The sequence below is a fragment of the Polyergus mexicanus genome, unplaced genomic scaffold (genome assembly GCF_030449975.1).
Source record: "Polyergus mexicanus isolate NDT 795.1 unplaced genomic scaffold, iyPolMexi1.0 SCAF_11, whole genome shotgun sequence".
Classification (NCBI taxonomy): Eukaryota; Metazoa; Arthropoda; class Insecta; order Hymenoptera; family Formicidae; genus Polyergus; species Polyergus mexicanus.
In genome coordinates, this window is record NW_027223331.1 from 4,233,318 (window position 1) to 4,253,423 (window position 20,106).

At 37.2% G+C, this 20,106-nt stretch overlaps 2 protein-coding genes across 5 annotated transcripts in view; one reads left to right on the forward strand and one right to left on the reverse strand.

Moving 5' to 3' along the window:
* The window catches only part of Crz (corazonin), a 68,278-nt gene that overhangs the window by 20,149 nt on the left and 28,023 nt on the right, over positions 1-20,106 (reverse strand). The gene's annotated exons all lie outside the window — the stretch shown is intronic.
* LOC138937587 (cilia- and flagella-associated protein 58) lies at positions 89-9,360 on the forward strand. The gene is made up of 12 exons (XM_070303988.1): positions 89-167; positions 927-1,013; positions 1,265-1,393; positions 1,530-1,762; positions 2,845-3,121; positions 3,462-3,694; positions 3,779-4,190; positions 5,711-5,981; positions 7,028-7,287; positions 7,929-8,183; positions 8,445-8,669; positions 8,948-9,360. The coding sequence occupies exons 1-12, from the start codon at positions 132-134 to the stop codon at positions 9,221-9,223; spliced, it is 2,694 nt and encodes an 897-aa protein (XP_070160089.1). The 5' UTR covers positions 89-131; the 3' UTR covers positions 9,224-9,360.

Here is a 20,106-nt window from a genome sequence, read left to right on the forward strand (position 1 = left end):
ATTAAATTGAAAATTTTGAGAGTTTAATAAATAAATATCTTTTGCGACAAATAAAAAAAATTTATCGAATAAAAGATATAAGATTGATTTGCGTTAATTTATCGACAAGTTCTAATCTTCACCGATACATCATGATGGACATGGAGATGAACGCGGAATTGGACGATGTAAGTAAATATTTATATATGTGTTTCAAACACACGTACACATATGTATTTTATACAGGAAAATGATATTTAGTCTCTTTATTATTGATTTATCATGTTTAATTCTTTATAAGACATATATAATTTCAATTTCTATATTTCCATAAAATATCGCATCTCATATATGTTATCGATTACGTAGAAATCGATTGTGTTTGTCAAAATTGTTGCCGTAAAAATTGACTTTCATTTTTCTAGACAATGCGTCATTTCGCGATATGCATAATATGTAATAAATAATAATTTCTAAAACGTACCGTCTGCCCCTTAATACGACAAATAGCCGTTTATAATAACAATAAAATGGAGAGGACAAGGCTGGCAAAACGCTCAACTCTGGAGCCGTGCGACGATGATGTTATTAAAAAAGAATTAATTAACATAACTATAACCTAACCGCGCGACTTGGAGCGGTAAGCATTGCGGAAAACTTTCCAAGTTCGTTTCGAAAGTTTCGGTAAAGCGGAAGGTCCGACAGATAGAAATCGTCTCGAACTGGCGTGAAATCTTATCGCTTGTAGAGCTCTCGAATTTACATTAAACATCTTTCTTATAAGATCGCACAATTTATTATACTTTCGCTCAAAGCGAGTTGATTCTTATCTTGATTGTAATTAATATCGAGCCGTCTATACGCGAGAGTGGCGCGGATAGGTAATGATCGAGAGAGCTCACATTGAAATATCCCGTCACGGCAACGAAAAACGATGCTGCTTTCAGGATGACGGAAGCGAAAGCAGTCAATCGTCGTCGGAGGGAAGCTCGGCTAGCGATACGTTTTGTACTCTGGAAAAGGATTACGCGAGGGTAAGAATCTTATTATTTTTGCGATTTGCTGGCATCGGGGAAAAAATTTTCCGCCTCGAACACAAAGGTCCTCGAGGAAATTTTATTCGCGAAAGCTTAATCGGAGTTACATCGCCCGGAAGACTCCGTTCGCGATGTTAAATTCGATTTCGCGCCCGAGCATATAATTGTAATTGCGCAAACTGCGAATTCCCGCGGTAATTAGCGCATAATTAGCATTTCTAGAATTAAAGGGCGCCTTATCTGCGCAGATAACGAACGAGATGAAGGCTAACGAGGCGCTGGCGCCTTTCGAGGCCGAGTACGCGAGGCTCTACGAATCTTTGTACAAAGCGCACAGAAATGAAAAGGAGCTGTCGGAGCAGTGTCTCTCGCTCAGGGTAAATTCGAGTCGCATCTAATTTCGCAGCAACGAATCGCGAATCTAATTTCCTTTAATTCTCTCTCTCTCTCTCTTCGTCTCTTTGCTTTTTGCCGAAATCTCGCGCGGCGCATTCGCGAAACTCGCTTCTCCAGAACGAGATGGGAGACATCACGTCCGAGATCTTCGAGCTGAGGAGGACGGTGGAGAAGCAAGAGGAGGAAATAGCCGGATTAAGACAGGAAGTCGTGAACACGACGAAGCTGGCCGACGCGGCGCACGCGCGCGAGCAAAACGCCCAGGAGGTGATCGAGAACTTGCGGCTCAACATCGAGAAACTGGGCCTGGAGATCGAGCAGAAAAACAAGCAACTGGCAGCCGAGAAGGAGTGAGTGAATCTACTCGTACGGGAGGAAGGAGGACGACGTCGCTTGCATCGTATTCCCTGAGATGGAAAAATAACGCAGTTTTGGTCTAAATTGCCGGACGCTTTCGCAGTAAAGCGGACTTTTATTTTCTCTTCTCTTTTTCCCTTTTCCCTCTCTTTCTTTTATTTTTTTTTTATACCAAATGATCCGATTAATTCGGTCTGCCGGGATCGATGCATGCGCCCTGTATAAGAAAGGAAAGAGAGAGATGGAGAGAGAGAGAGAGGTGTAAAAATGTACATAAATATACGCCGGCGAAATAAAATTCCAGAAGCAACCAATGCGGACGCGTTACACTGTTAGAGTAAAACGGAAATTCAATTATCGAAGATGGGGAGTTTCTCTATTGGGTGAAACCGTTTTGCGGTCGGGAGAAGCCGTGATGTGTACACGTATGGAATATTCAATGCTCGGCACGTTGCAGCGCGTTGATTCTTGGTCAGCTTTAACGTCAGCTGTAAGCTTACATCGACCTTTACATTAAGCCGAGCTTTATGTACAGCTTACAAGCAACGCCGAGATATCAACAATCGGTCGCGAGTTTGCTGGCTTCGGAAGCGACAGTAAATTTCGTAACTGAGAATAAATTTGCTTTAGCAGTTATTCGATATTTCAACGGTTTCTCTCTTAAAAGGATTTTGAGTCCTTTCAATTTGCGATCTTTAATTACGAAGAAAATAAGAATCGATATCTTTCACGAGGTTTACACTAAATCAAGATAAACTGCGGAGAATTCCCTGAAAATTAACAAATCAAGCCAAGTACTCGCGAAATGTCTATTGAATAATACAGCGATTAATACGATCTTCGAGTAATTTCAAAGATGAGAATTTTTCAATCGCGTTCAATTTACGTTAAGTGCCCCCCGTGAATACTTTACGTAACGATGACAAAGAAAAAGAAGGAGAAACCCCCGTCTGTAGCGCCTTGAAAACGCGCGAGCTTGCGGTAAATTCACGCTCGCAATGAACTCGGTTGCCGTTGTTGCCGCGAGGATAATATATACGGATTGGTCTCGTTGAAAGTTTCGCAAAAATTGCAGTGTCACCGTTAGCAAGCAGAAGGAAAATCTGCTGAAGGAGAGGGAGAGACTCGTGAGCGAGATAGAGACTATGAAGCAGCGTCTAAAGAACATGTCCGCTTACACGGAAGACCTCGAAAAAAGAAACAGCGAGATCGATGAACGTATGAGCGAAATGCAGGAGACACTCGGCATGCAGCTTAACGAGATCTCGCGTGAAAAGAGGATTCGGGAAAGAGCAGAGACGGAGACGCGGCAGCTTGAAGAAGAGATTGCCGCAAAAAAGAGCGAACTCGAGGTGAAGTATTCGCGAGAAAGATTATGTTATAATAATTTTTAAATTTTTTAAATTAAAATGTAATTATTATAATTATAATTTATTGTATTAAATTGGATATATTTATATAATCTCCAGATGTATATAAATTTTTTAACATCTCTCTCTCTCTCTCTCTCTCAATAACGTTAAATTTTGAGGTCATTCAAGAGATTGTAGTCATGGAGAATCAAATTATTGAAAAGGTTAACAATGAATATTTATGTGTTAAAAATTATTTACAAATCAATTTCGTATTTATTCCATTAATTTGAAAATCGTGATTACTATCATGGAGATGCTAAGAGACGCATCAACGTAGGTCGCGAACGCGTCTATCGAGGTCAGCGCGAGCAACATAGCGAGGCTAGAGAATCTGGTGAAAGGGCAAAAGTCGGCGGGCGAGAAGATGCAAAAGGAGATTGGCAAGCTCATGTTGAAGAGGATGAATCTGCAAACGGATCTCGATAACGCGAATGTCGAAATGGAAAAGCTGGAGAAGGAAGTCGCCGATAAAGACAAGGAATTGAAAAACGTCAAGCACGAGCTCAACAGGTAATGGATTGTAATTAGCGCGAGAATATTAGTAAGTTCTCTCTTTACGCGATCGAACGTTGCGATGTACGAGGAATGCTTTAGAGCGAAAGAGAGCAGCGCCAAGTACATGAACGAGAAGGATTTGACGAGCAAACGACTGCTAAAGATCGAGACCGAGCGAGCCAAGCTGGAGAACGAACTGAAGCAGGCCCTGATCGACATCCAGAACACGGAGCACGAGGCGCAGACCTGTCGCAAGGAGCAGTTGGACGATAAGCAACGCGTCGAGACTCTGCTACGGGAGAAGAACATGATCGCCCGCAGCAGGGAAACCGCCCAGGAGCGAATCAAACGGCTAAATCACGAGCTAGCGCTGTGCGGGCACGCCAAGACAAAGGTCGAGCACGAGCTAGATACGTTAACGCAGAGCATCGACGACGTAAGGAGACAGATGGAGATGGCGGAAAAGGAACGGGATAAGTACAGTCAGGCGATACAGGGATTGAAGCAGCAGGTGAGGAGGATGTGTCAAAGGGTGTATTATAGGTTTTTCGCGCGACGAGCCAGAGATAATAGCGTATCCGCGAAAAAGAAGCGGGGAAAATCGTCGTTAATCCCGTTAATCGTACAATAAAAGCACCGACGGAGAGAAAATCCTGCAAATTACGAAAGAGAGAGAGATTATATTTATTCTCTGCTTAAATATTATACTATCGTTGTCAAAATTATTGCGCTAAATGCATATATGTTTTTTCTCTCCTTTTTACAATATATCACATTTCTACTTTATTTGTATAATTTTTCCCTATTTCTTTCCTTTCTGCACGTTTTTATTTTTCTTTCTACGTATATTCTCTCTCTTCATTTACGCATATTCAACGTTTTCTTTTTTCTTCTTTCCCTCTCTTTTTCTTTTTATTTCTTATGTCATATTTTACCGTAATGTCACATTTTTTTCCTTTTTCGCCTTATCTTCGTTGTATTATAAAATTGCAATGCGAGTGTTCTTCTTCATTTTCCTCATAAGACTGAGTTCTCTCTCAACTTTTAACTTTAAATTATTAATCACATTGATCGTAATTTGTTCAAGATTATTAGTTAATTAGAACGGTAATTGAGCATGTAATTAGCAATGCAAAGTCGATTCTTTGCGTAGAAAGTGCCAGATACAAAGTAAATAGTCTCCGATGTTTTTAATAACGACTAATTAAAAAGCGGCAATGAGTAATACTCGCAATTAACTGTTATTTTTCTCTGTTAGTTTACTAGAGCATGCAAACACGTGTCGAGGAACATAAACATCAAAAACCATCCGTCGTTTCGAGCGTAAAACGAGTCGGTGTTTTCTCTTTGCTAGCGTTTTTCATTTAACCGAAAACTTTGGATTTTTTAAAATCAAATTTAATTTCTCTCGTAAAGCCGCGGTGCAGAAATTTTTGTCGCTAGTTGAAGAGAAGAATTATACACAGTCGCGACGTAAACATAAATCCTGAAGATAACCGTGCAATTTACTAGATTATTATATTTGATTCTCTTATCAAGAGAGAATTTCACGGTCCCGAGAACTCGGAGGAAAAGCTTTTTTCAATAGTCTCCTGGCTGCAAAGAAATTCTCTATTCGAGGAAACGTAACGTCGAGATAATGATAGAATGACCCCGAGACGCGAAATGTAAATTTTCTAACGGACTATTAGAAGCAAGTAAAAAAAAAAACTGCTTGTTTTACAAGCATTTTCATTTCGTAACGAATAGTTTAGTTTCCGTAGTGATCCGCGTGGGATATCGTCAACTATAAATATTTGCTCGAGCAGACTAAGATAACACGTTACATTATTCGCTGAAACATGATAATATCCTTGAAACTTTTCGTTATACGTGCGTAACAAACGCTTTGCGTCCAGGTGATGGATAGAAATTGAAAATTTATCCGGAATGTACTTCTCTCCCATTCTTTCGACGTTGTTACTGATCGATTGCATACGACAAACTAGAAGCTGATGCAAACGATGCATTTAATTCACGACGCGTTGGCAGATAGAGGATCACGTAAGCGAGGCCAAGCTGAAACAGGCGGAGATTTTCGATTACAAGAAACGTCTGGCGGAAGCCGAAACAAGGTACCGTCAGCAACAGACCTTATTCGACACCGTTCGTGCGGAGAGGAATCTGTATAGTAAGAGTCTCGTCGAGGCGCAAGAGGAGATACGGGATTTGAAAAGCAAGCTGAAGATTACGAGCCAGCAGATCGAGCAATTGAGGGAGGACATTGCGACGAAGGAGGCCAGCCTTATCAAGGAGGAATTCCGTAAGCCGTATTTCCCATCTAAGGTCTCATTGTTAGACCCGCTGTCGCTTTCAGCCGGCTTCCACTTTCAACTATCAATCTCGTGTTTTTTTTTTTTTTTTTTTTTTTTGCATGCGTCAAGTTCACGCATTGATTAAACTTGCCTTTCATCACTTTTTTTTTTTTTTTCCCCATTTCCATACCGTGATTGTTATTTCTCGCGTACCTTGTCACATTGACATTAATCTGTACACATATTTGTATATATAATTTCACATTTTAGCTAGTAATTTTTCGCGTGCATCAAATTTACAAGTTGATTAAATTCGTTCTTTGTCGGATTTTTTTAAAAATTCCTCTACCGCGATTTTTTTCTGTCTCATATTTATATTAATGAAATCTGTATCTATATACGCGTATATATTTTCATATCTGCGTTAGTTTGTCTCTATTTGTGTATTATAACATTTTATTTTTGTTTCTTTGTTACGCGAATAAATAAATAACGCAGTGCGTAGAGTAAATATAGACGCGTTGCATTTTCACGTCTGCGTAGCTTTATTTTCATTCGCGGATTTATATACATTTTCCAAACATTTTATGCTTAAATCCATCGTTCATCACAATTTGATTATCGACACGATTGTCACTCTGCCAAACGTTGAATTGTGTAAATTAATAAATAACGAACTATGCGCGGAACACAATGGCAAAACGCGGAGAGACCGCGTTCCAATATGCATGCCACGTCCAAACCTTGTTTAGTGACGAACATACCGAAAGAGAGACACGTTTCGATATGCACGGTGACATTGCAATTGTTACAATTCGTTCTCATTTTTATTGTTTTTATTTGCGCGTTCTTCGCGACGTTCAAATCCATTCGAGATTTTCACGTACCCTCGCAAAAAAAAAAAAAAAAAAAAGGGGGGGGGGCGATATGCGACTCGACCGGAGGAGAGCCAAACAAAATTCGCGATGAACCTGCCACGAGGGATTTATCGCTAGAGAAAGAAAAATAAAGGGGAAGGATCGAGAGCGATTTCAGAAAAGTGTTCGTCCTGCAGTGCTGGGAAGGATTGAGAAGGAGAAGGAGGATCTCAAGGTCGATCTGCGAACCTCTCGCGTAGAGGCGTCCGGTCTGCGTCGAGAAATCGAGGAGGCCAAGCGCGAGGAGAAGCGCCTCAGGCAGGCCATACGGCAAGCGGATATAGACATTGGACGCCAGAAAAAGGACATTGACAACGTTATGAACGAGCGTGATATCCTCGGCACGCAACTGGTCCGCAGGAACGACGAGCTCAGCCTACAGTATAGCAGGATAAAGGTTTGCTTTCTCTCCCTCTCTCTCTCTCGCGTGCATCAGCTTGAGATTTACGTAATTGAACGGGTAAAGCTAAAATTCAATGTTTGATTAATTGGCGCGGTATCGGAGCAACTCCGAAACTTTACGTTTGCGTATAACGAATAAAAAAAGTATCGCGGGCACGATTGTGGAAATGCCGAAAGCGAGAAACGGAATTGAGCTAAACAAACGCAAAACTTTTTGCCGCATCCTGGAAAGAAAGCTTTTATTCCTCGTTGCAAAACAGTAGGTCCATTCATTTCAACCATCTTGAATAGAGAATACCGATTCTTTTCCGAGATGTACACGTATATATGTATAGGGTAGGTCAGAAAACGTAATACGAATGAGAAAAAAAAAAAAAAAAAATTCTCGTGCAAAAACGTGAGTTGAGAAATGTAGAACAAAATTTTTCCGTACAAGACATCCTTCTCGAAAAAATTAATAACACACTTATGCTCTTTTAAATTTAAGTAATCTTTAAGAATCTTGCATCATCGAATTTATCTTGCGACAGATGCTATTAAAATGTATAAAAAAAATATAATGTTTTTCTTCGTGAAAAAATAAAATTTGTATTGTTTAACACACACTTCAACCGTCACAATCCATATGTAACGCAGATTCTAAATAGAACGCTGCAACGCGGCGAGGTGCACTACAATCAGCGATTGGGGGATATTAGATTACTCAAGTTCGAAGTGAGAAAGCTCCGGACCGAGAAAACGCTACTCAACAAAAATATTGCCAACGTTAGTGACTTGCGGCAGGAAACTTTTCATCTGAATCGTGACCTAGCGAGGGAAAGGCTTAAAGTCACTGCGCTCGAGGAAGAAACTCAGACTCCGTTAAATATACATAGGTGGAGGAAACTCATGGTAAGATATATTTTCCCTCTTGTAAAATTTCCAAAAATTCGTTCATTCGACTATTATTTCAACATGAAGAAATAATATTGGAGACATTATTGTCAATTATATATATTATTCTTTTATTTAAATATTATATATATATATATGAATCAAAACGCAAGCAATTTTTTCGCTGTAAGTTTTAGTCTCAAATATTAAAAAAATTTAATTTTTGAAATATTTAATTATTTTACATAATAAATAGTTACGCTCTTTTCTCCGTAATAGGGCACAGATCCTACGACTTTCGAAATGGTGAAGAAGGTGCAACTTCTGCAGAAACGTATTTTAAAAATGTCTACTGATATAATGGATAAAGAGAGAAAGCTAAGAGATACCGAAAAGTTATATATGAACCTTCGCGATGTTATATCGAAACAACCAGATCCGCAGGCAACAGTGAACCTGAATAAGGTTCAACATGCCTTACGCAAAAGAGAAGAGAAACTCAAAGTGAGAAATAGAATTTATAGTGTATAGAAAAAAAAAATCTCTTCGAAAAAAGACGTTTTATTGTTTGCACTCTTGTAATCATTATTCTTTCTATTCAATTGCTTCAAAGAAATCAAAGAAATCCAATATTTTTAATTTACAGTAATATCGCGCGGGCTAATAAAAGGCTAATAGAATTTTTATTGTTGTACACGTCGTCGTTACTAACGGTGCAATGCAATTAATTAACAAACGGTGACATTTTTGAAGAATTTCCGAAAGTTTGTTTCTCGTCGCAGTGTCTTGTCGCCGAATTAAATGTATACGAGGCACAGCTAGGGGAATACAAAGGCGATATGGAAAGAATGGGTAACGAGATGCGCGAGTTAAAAAAGAAGTACTATGCGCAAAAGAAGAAGCTCCAGATAATAAAGGAGGCGAGCCCGAAATCCACCTACGAATCCATTCTTCCGAACGTTTCGATTTCTAGTAAGAAATTCTGCGGGGGCGGCTTTAAGATGACGACACCCACGTCGAGAAGTTGTTACGTCCTGGATTCCTCGGCGAGCAGATAAGATAAAAGTGAACAACAAAGATGAATCGGGTAACGTTACTATCACAAATACTTTTATAATTCTACATTTTTTATGTACGGTGTGTGTATTATTAAATTATTATACCTATTCATCTCATGCATGAGATCATACCCGTGTGAGAGTAATAAAAATAAATTTTATATCTAATAATTTTTCTATCAATCATGTTTTATATTTTTAACGCGCAATTTGATACACTAAATGCCGATGTCAATCAATATTGATATTGAAAATATTATCAATTCGAGAGAGAGAAAGAGAGAGAGAGAGAGAGAGAGAGAGAAAATACCCAAGCTAAGCGTAAGTAAAAAGATATTTACAGGCAATTTTAAAGATTTTGGAACGAGATATTTAAAATGAAATTAGTTCGCCGGATTCCGATCGCGCAAAATTATTGAGAAATTTTTCATGCTCCCTTTCTTTCTTTCTCCTTCTTTCTATTGAGCATTTATTTACCGACTACAAAAAATAGCGGAAAGCCATTCATTGTCACAGATAACGAGTAGGGATGTTGCGAACGTGCTGGTACAGTATATCCTCTCCAAGCAAATTCCTTATCGCGGGTAATCCCATAAACGCCCGATACGCGAATTCCCGGCGCGATTTATGGTGCAAAATTTTTCGCGAATTCGAGATACGCTGCCTTTCAAAAGATGCAGTGTTCTTTTTTTTTTTTTTTTTTTTTTACTCAAGCTATCCGACCGTTCTACGTGCTCGGAATACGCGGGACCGATATAATTCCACTTGATGTTGGCGCAGAAAAGACTGCGAATTATCGAGAAGTTTTTCGGCGAGCGCTTTTAAGAACACCCGAGAGAATTATCCCGAGAGCTTCATTCCGACAGTAATGTCTCAGCTACGGGAGGAACTCTTCCACCAAACTCGTAAAATCCTCATCGCTGACGGCGTACATCTGATCGATAAAAGTACGATTTTATTCTCATCTACACAGCGATATTCGAAATGCGGGAGTCACGAATCGCTTTGTATCTGTAAAATAATTGTTAAAAAAAAAAAAAATAATAATAATAATAAATATAGGGACAAGATCGTGAAAGATAAATTAAAAATAAGAGATAGCTTTCAGTATCGGTTTTTTTTTGTTTTTTTAAATCGCCTGCGCAGAGCAAAATTCGAAGAGAAATCTCGCGATAATCCATTTTTATTTAAAAGTTATATTTTGATTTTTTAAAAGATCAATGTCGTTTGTCTCAAGCAAGTTGAAACTTTCATAAACTTGAACGTAAAATAATACAATCGTCTGAATCGGGAAATACATTATTACTCGTTCGACCGTTAATTGCCTCATACATATGCATACGTGGGAGCTTTAACTCGAGTTACCAACGAATTCCTACGTCCCGCATAGATGCTGATATCGGTAATACGTTTATAGGCTGACCATACAGCCGGAAGAGTGCGTTTATTAGTTTCGGATAAGTCGATATTAGCCAGGAAATAATTTGCGCATTCAACAAATAAAGAGGCATAATCGCGCATTAGACCTCGTTTTAGGCGGATCTAGAATTCAGAACGGCATTTCATTTATAGTTTTATACATCTCATAAATAAAACATTTAAAGAAATGAAATAAACATATATGCAAAATAAATACATATAAAAATATACACATATATTACAATATAACGATGCATAAAATTATAATTGTCTTTTATCGCGATTTATATCATCTATAATTTTTATAAATGGATAGATAATCCAAAGCGGGCTTTTTACGCGCTCGTCCAATATCGTACGCTCATTTGGCAGACGCCATTTTTTTTTTTTTTTTAAATTACATAATATATCATCGGTGGAAGAGTACGATCCTGAATATATATACGTGCACAGAATGTATCTCATCTCGCAAAACTTCGTTATAAAATATTTCCGGGAATTCCGATTCGAGCATTTTAGCGTATTCGAACTCGCTCTGACATTTGGTTTGAAATTCTACTATTATCGAAAGAGATTTTTCTCGTGGTATTGCCGTTCGGCCATTCTGGCATTTCCGTACAGATGTGCGTATGTACGAGAGATCAATCCGGGAAAACAACGTGCTCGAATACCACCAGAGTGCGAGTTGGCAATTTGGGTTCGTTGCCGACAAATATCGGAATTTGGAAATTTCGCGGTCCGCGATTTGTTATCGTCGGCACGAAAATTCGCTTGCTCCCGACGAAACGCTCTTGCTCTTTCTCTCTAATAATTTAACTCATTACTATTCTAGGTTGGCTATTTCAAGTAACCGAGCAAAATTTCCATTTATTCGACGACCATTATTGCGAATTAATTGCCTCTTCCTCGTTTCCTTCCCTTGTAACTCCGTTGATCTCAATAAACTTTTTAATAGTTTCTTTTTTTCTCTAGATTTTTAAAGTAAAAAAAAAAAACTTATAAATTTCATAATTGCATTAAATAATATTTAATAGAATAAAATTAAAACTACTCGATTATATTTCTCAAAGCGCTAAGTAAAGTGACTATCTAACAAGGTATTTTTTAATTTAGTATACGCGGCCCGGATGATAACACTTTAATGAAGAAAGTTCGTTTTATTTCGCTAATTAATTAAGTCGCTATATCTTGCGGGAACTCTACTCCTTTCGCCGAAAACTTATATCTTCCCAAAATTCAATCCGTAAAGCCGAAAGTCGCCGGCGCCGGCGGAAACGACGCTGTCAAAGAGACGTCAAAGTTCGCCATCTCTCAAACAATTTCCAAGAGGCGAACAATTTTCCGTTCCAAATTGCGGATTATGGCGTGTCCCGTAAATTATGTAAGTCGACAGGTCGGATAAACTCGATATCTCGACGGCGTCTTCAATTAAAGACATAAACTTCTTACCAGTTTTACACAAAGCTCCCATCTCATTTCCTGCCACTTGCGCTAGGCGTCGATACGCGGCACATACAATACCCCTTTAGCGCTATCAAACTATCAAAATATCTCGAAAGGATATTCCCGGAGGGATTAAAATAATTCACGAACTCAAATATTCGAGCTATAAAGACGGATGTTGGTGATCTTGTCGAGAAGCTTACGTGCTCGCGTGCCCTGCATTCCGCCTCCTAAAGTACCTTAAGGCGGAACTGTACAGCGCAAAATGGAATATGTAAACAACAGAAAAAAGTTTAGGTTTACACGGAATGCCCCACTAGCACTGCAAAATTAAACTGCTTCTGTCCTCTTCAATAAATTAAAATCCTCTCATAAAAAGAAAAAAAAAACCGGAATATTTTCAGTTAAACTATTCCAATGAAATTCTCCGACAAGTATGTCATAAGAAATCTCAATAATAAATAAAACATTAATAACTCACATTTGTATTGTTAACTCCATTATCCTTATTCAATATTATAAAAGTATACTTTTTTTTCACTTTTCTTTTTTTCAATAAATAGAATTGAAACGAGCACTTAATGAGTTTTTATTAAGAATCATACAAAAATTAGATTACGTTAAAATATGCACCGAGAGATAGAGGGGAAAAAAAAAAATCGAGCTTAATATTTCACGCTCTATCCTTGATTGAAAATTTAATATTTAATATAGGCGACTGAGAATGCATCTATAAATTATGAGTATATTCCCGTTTTCGCACTCCAAAGTCTTCTCCATCGCGTGCATCGCGGATGAAAATTCTCGCATTATTCTAATATGATATGATCCCCAACGTCTGGCTGAAATACATGCGATGCATATTCATGAGCGGTTATCTTTTCGAGCCTGTCACCAATTACAAAAGTTTATACATTATTTAGAAATATATTCTATCTAATGACAGAATGAGAAAAGAAAGAAGGAGAGTCATATCCGTCATATCTCTCAAGATTTATATAAATTTAACTATCTACCTTTTTTTAAATTAATAGAGATTAGTTTTCTCGAGAAATATTGATGTTCTATAGAGATTTAAGATTCTGCAATAATTATTCGAGACTCGCTAAATTCGCGATAATGTAATTGATATTTGCTACCGGTACGACGTTGATCAATTTTGAATTAATCACTTGACTGTCCGGTAATATTAGCATCGATCCAAGTCTAACGATTTTCGATTATACGCATAGGAGTTTCAAACTCTGATTAATAAATTAATTCTCTATTGTTGTGATTACCACGGTGTAATTAATATAGCAATTACTATTTACATGAAATATGCTTCCCGTTTACACGAAATAATTTGTTCATTTATACGAAAATAATTAATAATATCCATAATTAAGCACTTTTATACACATGTATACATACACACATAAAATTTTAATATTTTTAGAAATAGTAAATGTTCCATATAATTTAATTTTGTAAGAAAAAAGTAAAAAAGATTTATTATTTTATATATATATATATCATTTATAACATTATATATTAATCATATTATTTATAAATTATTATCATTTAGATGGAAATGCAAATGACGTTGCATCCTTTTAAACTCGTTTTAGATAGTTTGCGACAAAATTTAAGACAAAAAAAATCTATAATTTTACCGATACATATTTTATATATGTATGTATGTTTATTTCAAATGTATGTATGTATGTATGTATTCTATAGTACGCGACGTATAACATTAATAATATAATTTTATTCCGAATTTTATCGCACGATTTATAGATCATTTAAAGCGGGCTTTAACAAATATCGTGACATTATATACGATACGCATGCGTATCATCTATTAATTTAGTCCAATAAAAATGAAGTATGTGTAATTTTACCGATAACCGCGTGCTCGGAAAATATGCCCTATAAAATATGTCCTAAAATATTTGCGCGTTGGATCATTATAACTATTTGATCGGCAAGTCAATAAAGTATATGCTGTACTGGGAAGAAAAAATTAATTTCACATTTCATCGGCAGCAAAACCTATAGCATATTTTACTCGCGTAACGCAATGACAGGAAAAATACAAAAATCGTTCTCTGAAGCTCTGCAAGATTTTCACTTATTTACAATTCTACGCCTTTCAGATTATACTCTTTGAATATTTACTCGGGTTTTGCAAGAATAAATCATAAATAACGAGGCATACAATGCGCAAGCGCGCATGTGACCCAAGCCCTTTTATCATCTTCGTTAGACGTAATTCTCTCTGCAAACATTCTACTTCTTTGATTGTCATTTAAAGATACTATCCTATTCTAACTACGATAAACAAGAATATATATGCAAGACGCGTTGAATATATCGATGATTTTCTCAATCGAATCAGTGTGCTGATTGAAAAAAAATTCTTCAAAGAGAATAATCTTTTTAAATAAATAATTATAGATAACCTTTTTAAACAATTTTCTTTTATTTCATATATGTATTTCTATAAAAGTATGAACCTTTTCAAAGACACTGAATCCATTACAATTACTTTGTCAATTCGCGTTAATTTGTTCGCGTAATATGTCTACGAGCGCGATGACTCGGAACTAACACGACCGTCTGATTGTGGCGAGAAATACTACTCGCGCAACAGGATCGTGTCCGACCAGAAGAGAACCTTTTTCACTACGCTCGAGCGTAACTACTTGCAACGCTGTCCAATCTCTGTCGTTGTGAGTACTACGGTGTAATTAATATAGCAATTACTATTTACATAAGATAATACATTTCCCATTTACACGAAGTAATTTATTCGTATAAATCATTTATATAATAATAATAATAATGATAAAAATAATTCATCATTTATTAAGCACAGTACAACAGTGGGCACATTTCAAAAATGCAGATTAAAAATATATAATCATTTAAATAATTTTTTTAAAATAAAATTTATTTGAAATTTCATTTTTGTAAAAAATACATGAGAAATATTTATTTGAATAATAGAGTATACGATGGGAAAAAAAAATTATTTATTTCAATCAATTATTCTAAATCTGTAATGAAAAATATATATTTGAAATATTTATTTGACTCGTGAGTATAAAATCAATCAAATATTTAAAGTGGAATTTTTGAGAATGATTTATCGCAAACATGGTTTATTATGTATAATTCAGCAGAAGAAGTTTTTATTTCCGATATTATCTTGTGTACGCGACAGAATAAGATCGACAAATAATAATAATAATAATAATAATAATAAAAAAAAAAAAAAAAAATGCTAATTTTTCAGGGAACAAACGAAAACCATGAAAAATAAGAGCAAAATTATAATCTATATCTATGCCGGCAGAATGTAAACAATTCTCTGCATATTTTATAATGCAATAACAACAATATTGTTGGATTCCTACTCTGATGTAATTCCATCTAACGTTTCGTATGCAACATTCTGCAGAATAATACATATCTCGATATACAGAAAATGATTGAAATTGCGAGGCATAAATTATAAATAGATCGCGCGCATCACGATCCGCCACATTTCCGCTACTTTACGACATTTAACACGCGTCAGTGTTTGACTGCCGTGTCGCGTAACGTCGAATATATTAATTAAACGGACGTGCTCCGAGATTCGTCGACGAAGTACCGATAAGTACTTCACATCGCGGAGAAAATTAATGTACCGTGAAGACGAGTTAATAATTTGATTAGATACGGGGCGGATGTCAAATATTTACGCGCTTTAATGTGTTTCTCCCGAGTAAATATGCTCGCTATTCGTCGTTCTTACATCCATCTTGAGCCCAACGGTGTGCTCGAGTTTCGTCTTAATAAACTTTGAAGAGCCGTCGCTTAGCAAACGCGTTTTCTCGAACGGTTGGCTGATGCTAACGAAGAAGCTCCGACAGCGCGCTTTATTGTTTAAGACAAAAAGATATTTACGCTGTCATCCTCTCTCGGAAAAGGCCAGTGCAAACTATTCGCCTCCCTTCGTTCCTGTCGATTTCTCCGGAAGTTGTTGTTACGACAATTTGACTTTACAAGTAACAATTTTGCTCGCCTAGCCCGCTGACGCAGTATTTTCCAGACAACTTGCTAACCCGCTAATTCACGCTTAAGCGCGTATTATTTACACGGTTCGTTTAAATGTTTAGGATAGAGGAAGAACGTCGGTAGTTGGCGCGTTGCCGTGCGTGAGCGGTATAAATTACGGATACAAGCGAGCTGAATCGCATAATTACGCGGTTAAATCCGGCGAGATTGCGGCGCGCGGTGAACGTGCCTCGCTTAAAAGTACACTTCGCTAATTACAACCGTAATTCGATTGTCTCTTGGTCGGAATATAAATTGACGAAAGATGGGAAAAGAGTGACGGCTGAAGAATTCGTCAGCGGATGTGATGAAGCGACGAGAACGGTTCAAGATATGCGCGTCGCGCGATTTTTAGGTAGAAAGCAGATATAGATCGAAAGGTCTAGTTTTGTCTAACCCGAAAAGGATAAAGCAAAACTTATTTATAAATAAATCAAAAATCCTTGTTCTCCTTTCTTGAATAGAATTTCTTTACAATCGGATATACAATACATCGGCAAATTAAGTGAAAATATAAGAAATTTTAATAATTAATGACATCGAATCAATTTACGTCCAATTGTGTTAAGGGTAACAAAAAAGAAGTCTTTTACATCAGAAAATTCATTCATAAACAAACACGCGTATAATCGATTTATTGGCGTAAATTTTTCAAATTATAAACCATACGAAGGAAATAAAAGGCAATCAATTTGATCAAATTATAAATTTATCCGTATTTTTGTCGTCTACGTACTAACGCAAAAAAATATTCTTTTTTTAACGTAACAGTGTAACAAATATTCAATAAAATAATGAAAAGTAAAAGTGACAGAATTGCAAGTATAATTAAACGCTCTCAATTCCACTCTGAAATTTTTCAAATATGAAGCTATATGATATTCGTAAAAATAAAATGTTCAGATTTTAGCGATGGACAGATTTATATCGAGCAGTTCTTGTAGCAATGAACTGTAGTTCGATGCCAAAGATATTAGATAGAAGATTGGGAATCATCCTTGGCTTAAAGCCCGTTCGTTTATGTTTATGCATTCGGCTGTGGATTATGTCGTACATTACGCGATAAATAACTGGACAAAATCCATCTCGCGATTAATGAAACGCTGTGCAAATAATTCTATTATAGTCGATTATTTGCGCAGCGCCCACGTACAAGTTAACATGCGACGCTGCAGACGCCTTACTGGAACATCGGCTTAAAAAAAAAAAAGATAGAGAGAGAGAGAGAGAGAGAGAGAGGAGGAAGAAGAAGAAGAAGGGAGAGAAAGATGAACAAAAAAACAGAGGGACACGCGAAACAAGCAGCTACCGCCATTCGACAAAAGTGTTTTAAAAGAAGCACGCGGTTGGCTTAACCCTTTCAGCTCTAGACTCTCTATTGAAAGGGACGTGTATTTTATTCCGCAATACAGTTACGAGTCTGTTTACAAAGTTTAAGGCCATTAATTCGCGTTGTCTACCCGTAGATGAGATTCTAGCAAGAGAAGTAGAGTATAATAAGCGGAGCTTCGTCGTCATCGTCGTCCTCATCATTGTCGTCGTCGTTTCGCTTTACCGCTTTTTAGACACAACGTCCCGGAAAATAACGACCCGGGGCCCTAAATGTTAAGCGAAACGTGCGTCGAATCTACGTAAAATAGTTAAAGGACATTTTTCACGTTCCTACATTATACGGACAAGGATACGAGATTGCGTCGTCATTATTCTCAATATCAATCGAATGAAATGAGAAGAAAACGAGTAATTTTCATTTTCAAATCATACAAAGCAACGAAACAATTATTTGCGAGAAACTATTTTGCGGACATGCGCTTTGTCGAAGAAATGAATCCCTCAACAATTTAACAAGAACCGGATTAGTTAACTATTGTGTGATAAGTAATCTATTTGCGGAAAGTAAGAAGATGTTGTCGTTGATTGATTGCTTTCACCGACAACAAATAGAAGAAAGAAGAAATAAAACGCGATCCTCACAAAATCAATCAATAACCGAAAAATAAAGAAACAGAAGTGTCTCTTGTTATTGACTCTGCGATAAATGACTGTCTTTTCGACAGTATGTTCATTTAAAAAATATCGCTTTCTGTTTACATTTCAACAGGTATACGAGAGGGACAGAAGCAAACAATAATATTGCGGTTAAAAACATTTGGTTAGAAATATATAAAGTATAAAGTAAAATAAAAAATGTAGAAATATAGAGAATAAAAAATATATCTAGAATGGAAAAATAGAAAAGAAATATATATATATAATCTTCTGTTCTATTATTTCTCAGCTCTTTCACAACTAAACTCGATATTATTACATAAAAAAATTAAAATATTCTTCGATAAATTATTTATAAATATGCTCAAATTAATAGAGCAAATTATAATAGAGATAATTGCGAATCATATCTCTATGTAAACTCTGCGTTATCTTCACGATCGAGATAATGGATGCCAGAAAAAACGACGCGCGTTCCCCCAAATTATTTAATACCGAATCCGTAATTATATTTTTTACGCAAGATTTAACATTATGATAACATTGCCTTATCGTGCATTGTCAATTGGATTTGCGATACATACACACGCACACACACACACACACACATACGTATAGGTGCGACCGAAAGCCGAGGTTATCGCGGGTCTGCGGTCCCGACTATCCGTCCAATTCCAACCTCCCCCTCTGGTGATGGTGGGAGCCAGGTCGGCTCTGCTCAGGTCGGCCGATACGTCGAATACGATAGCCCGAGAGTTTCGTCCGGTAGCCAGGCAGCTGGTCTGTCCCGGAAATTAATTGTTTCGGCCGTCATGTTAAATTTAGCGCGGGAGCAAATTGCCTCGCTTGTTGTAATACCACTGGTTAGACGGACGTATTGTATTAAACCGCCAATTATATAAAAGGCGCGATCGAAAAATGGAATGCGATCGAACAGCGCGTTCGACAATCTCGTGGTATTTACGTAGTATTGCGAGAGTCCTGTCTCCGTAAAAATACATCTCGCGAGAGAAGAAAGAGATTTCGATGTCCGAGAATGCAGTAAGAAATGCGATCATCTCATTAATCATTGCAACGTGTTATAAACGGATTCATGTATAATCGATAGTTTACCGATGACCAATATATAACGGGAATACTCTCAGCCGTGATATCGGCATATCGAATGGTACCGGTGTATTTGATTTCGCATTTGAGAGGGCTGTTTCCAAGAAACGTCATAAATAAATCCTACGGTTTTATACAGGGCAGTGTATCGGGAAATGTATTAGTACAATGGAAAAGGAGAAGTGATTTCTCGTGTAAGAATAAATCAAAAATAAAGAGTAACATTTGTTTTCGAGGAAATTGCCTTTGAGAAAGCTGACAACACGTTTAATGCTTTCCTATGCTTGAACGAGCTCCTAATGATCTTAATGTTTCCTCTACTCTTTATATCGCGGAGATAAAAAATATTTCGCGTTATCGCAGCGTATAATTTATCACTTTTAATTTCGTTCCTACGACATTCTCAGTTGCATGGATAAAATCGCCACTTTATCCGAAAATCATTTGCGTAAAATCGAAATGGCTCGCACGAAGACGAACGAACCTGGTAATGCGGTAGAGCTGCGGCGGCTTCGTTATTAGAAAATGGAACCGAGACGATGTATGGGAGCTGTCGCGGTAGACTGTGACGGAGCAGACATTTCCCGTTGCGAACGCGTCTCTCGCAGACAAATGAGTAATGAAGAAACTTCTGTCTCCGTAAGGAGAAGTAACGATACAAGTTTGCGAACGCGGTAACTTTGCGCGAATCATGCTAGCCGACGTGACGGCGCACGTGGTGCGCGATGCCGCGACGAGACTCTGCGTCAGCTGTTATTCTTTCGCGCGTAATAAAAGATATAAAGTCAGAAAGGCGATCGTAATTGCTCGCGATTTTCAATAGTTATATATCTTCC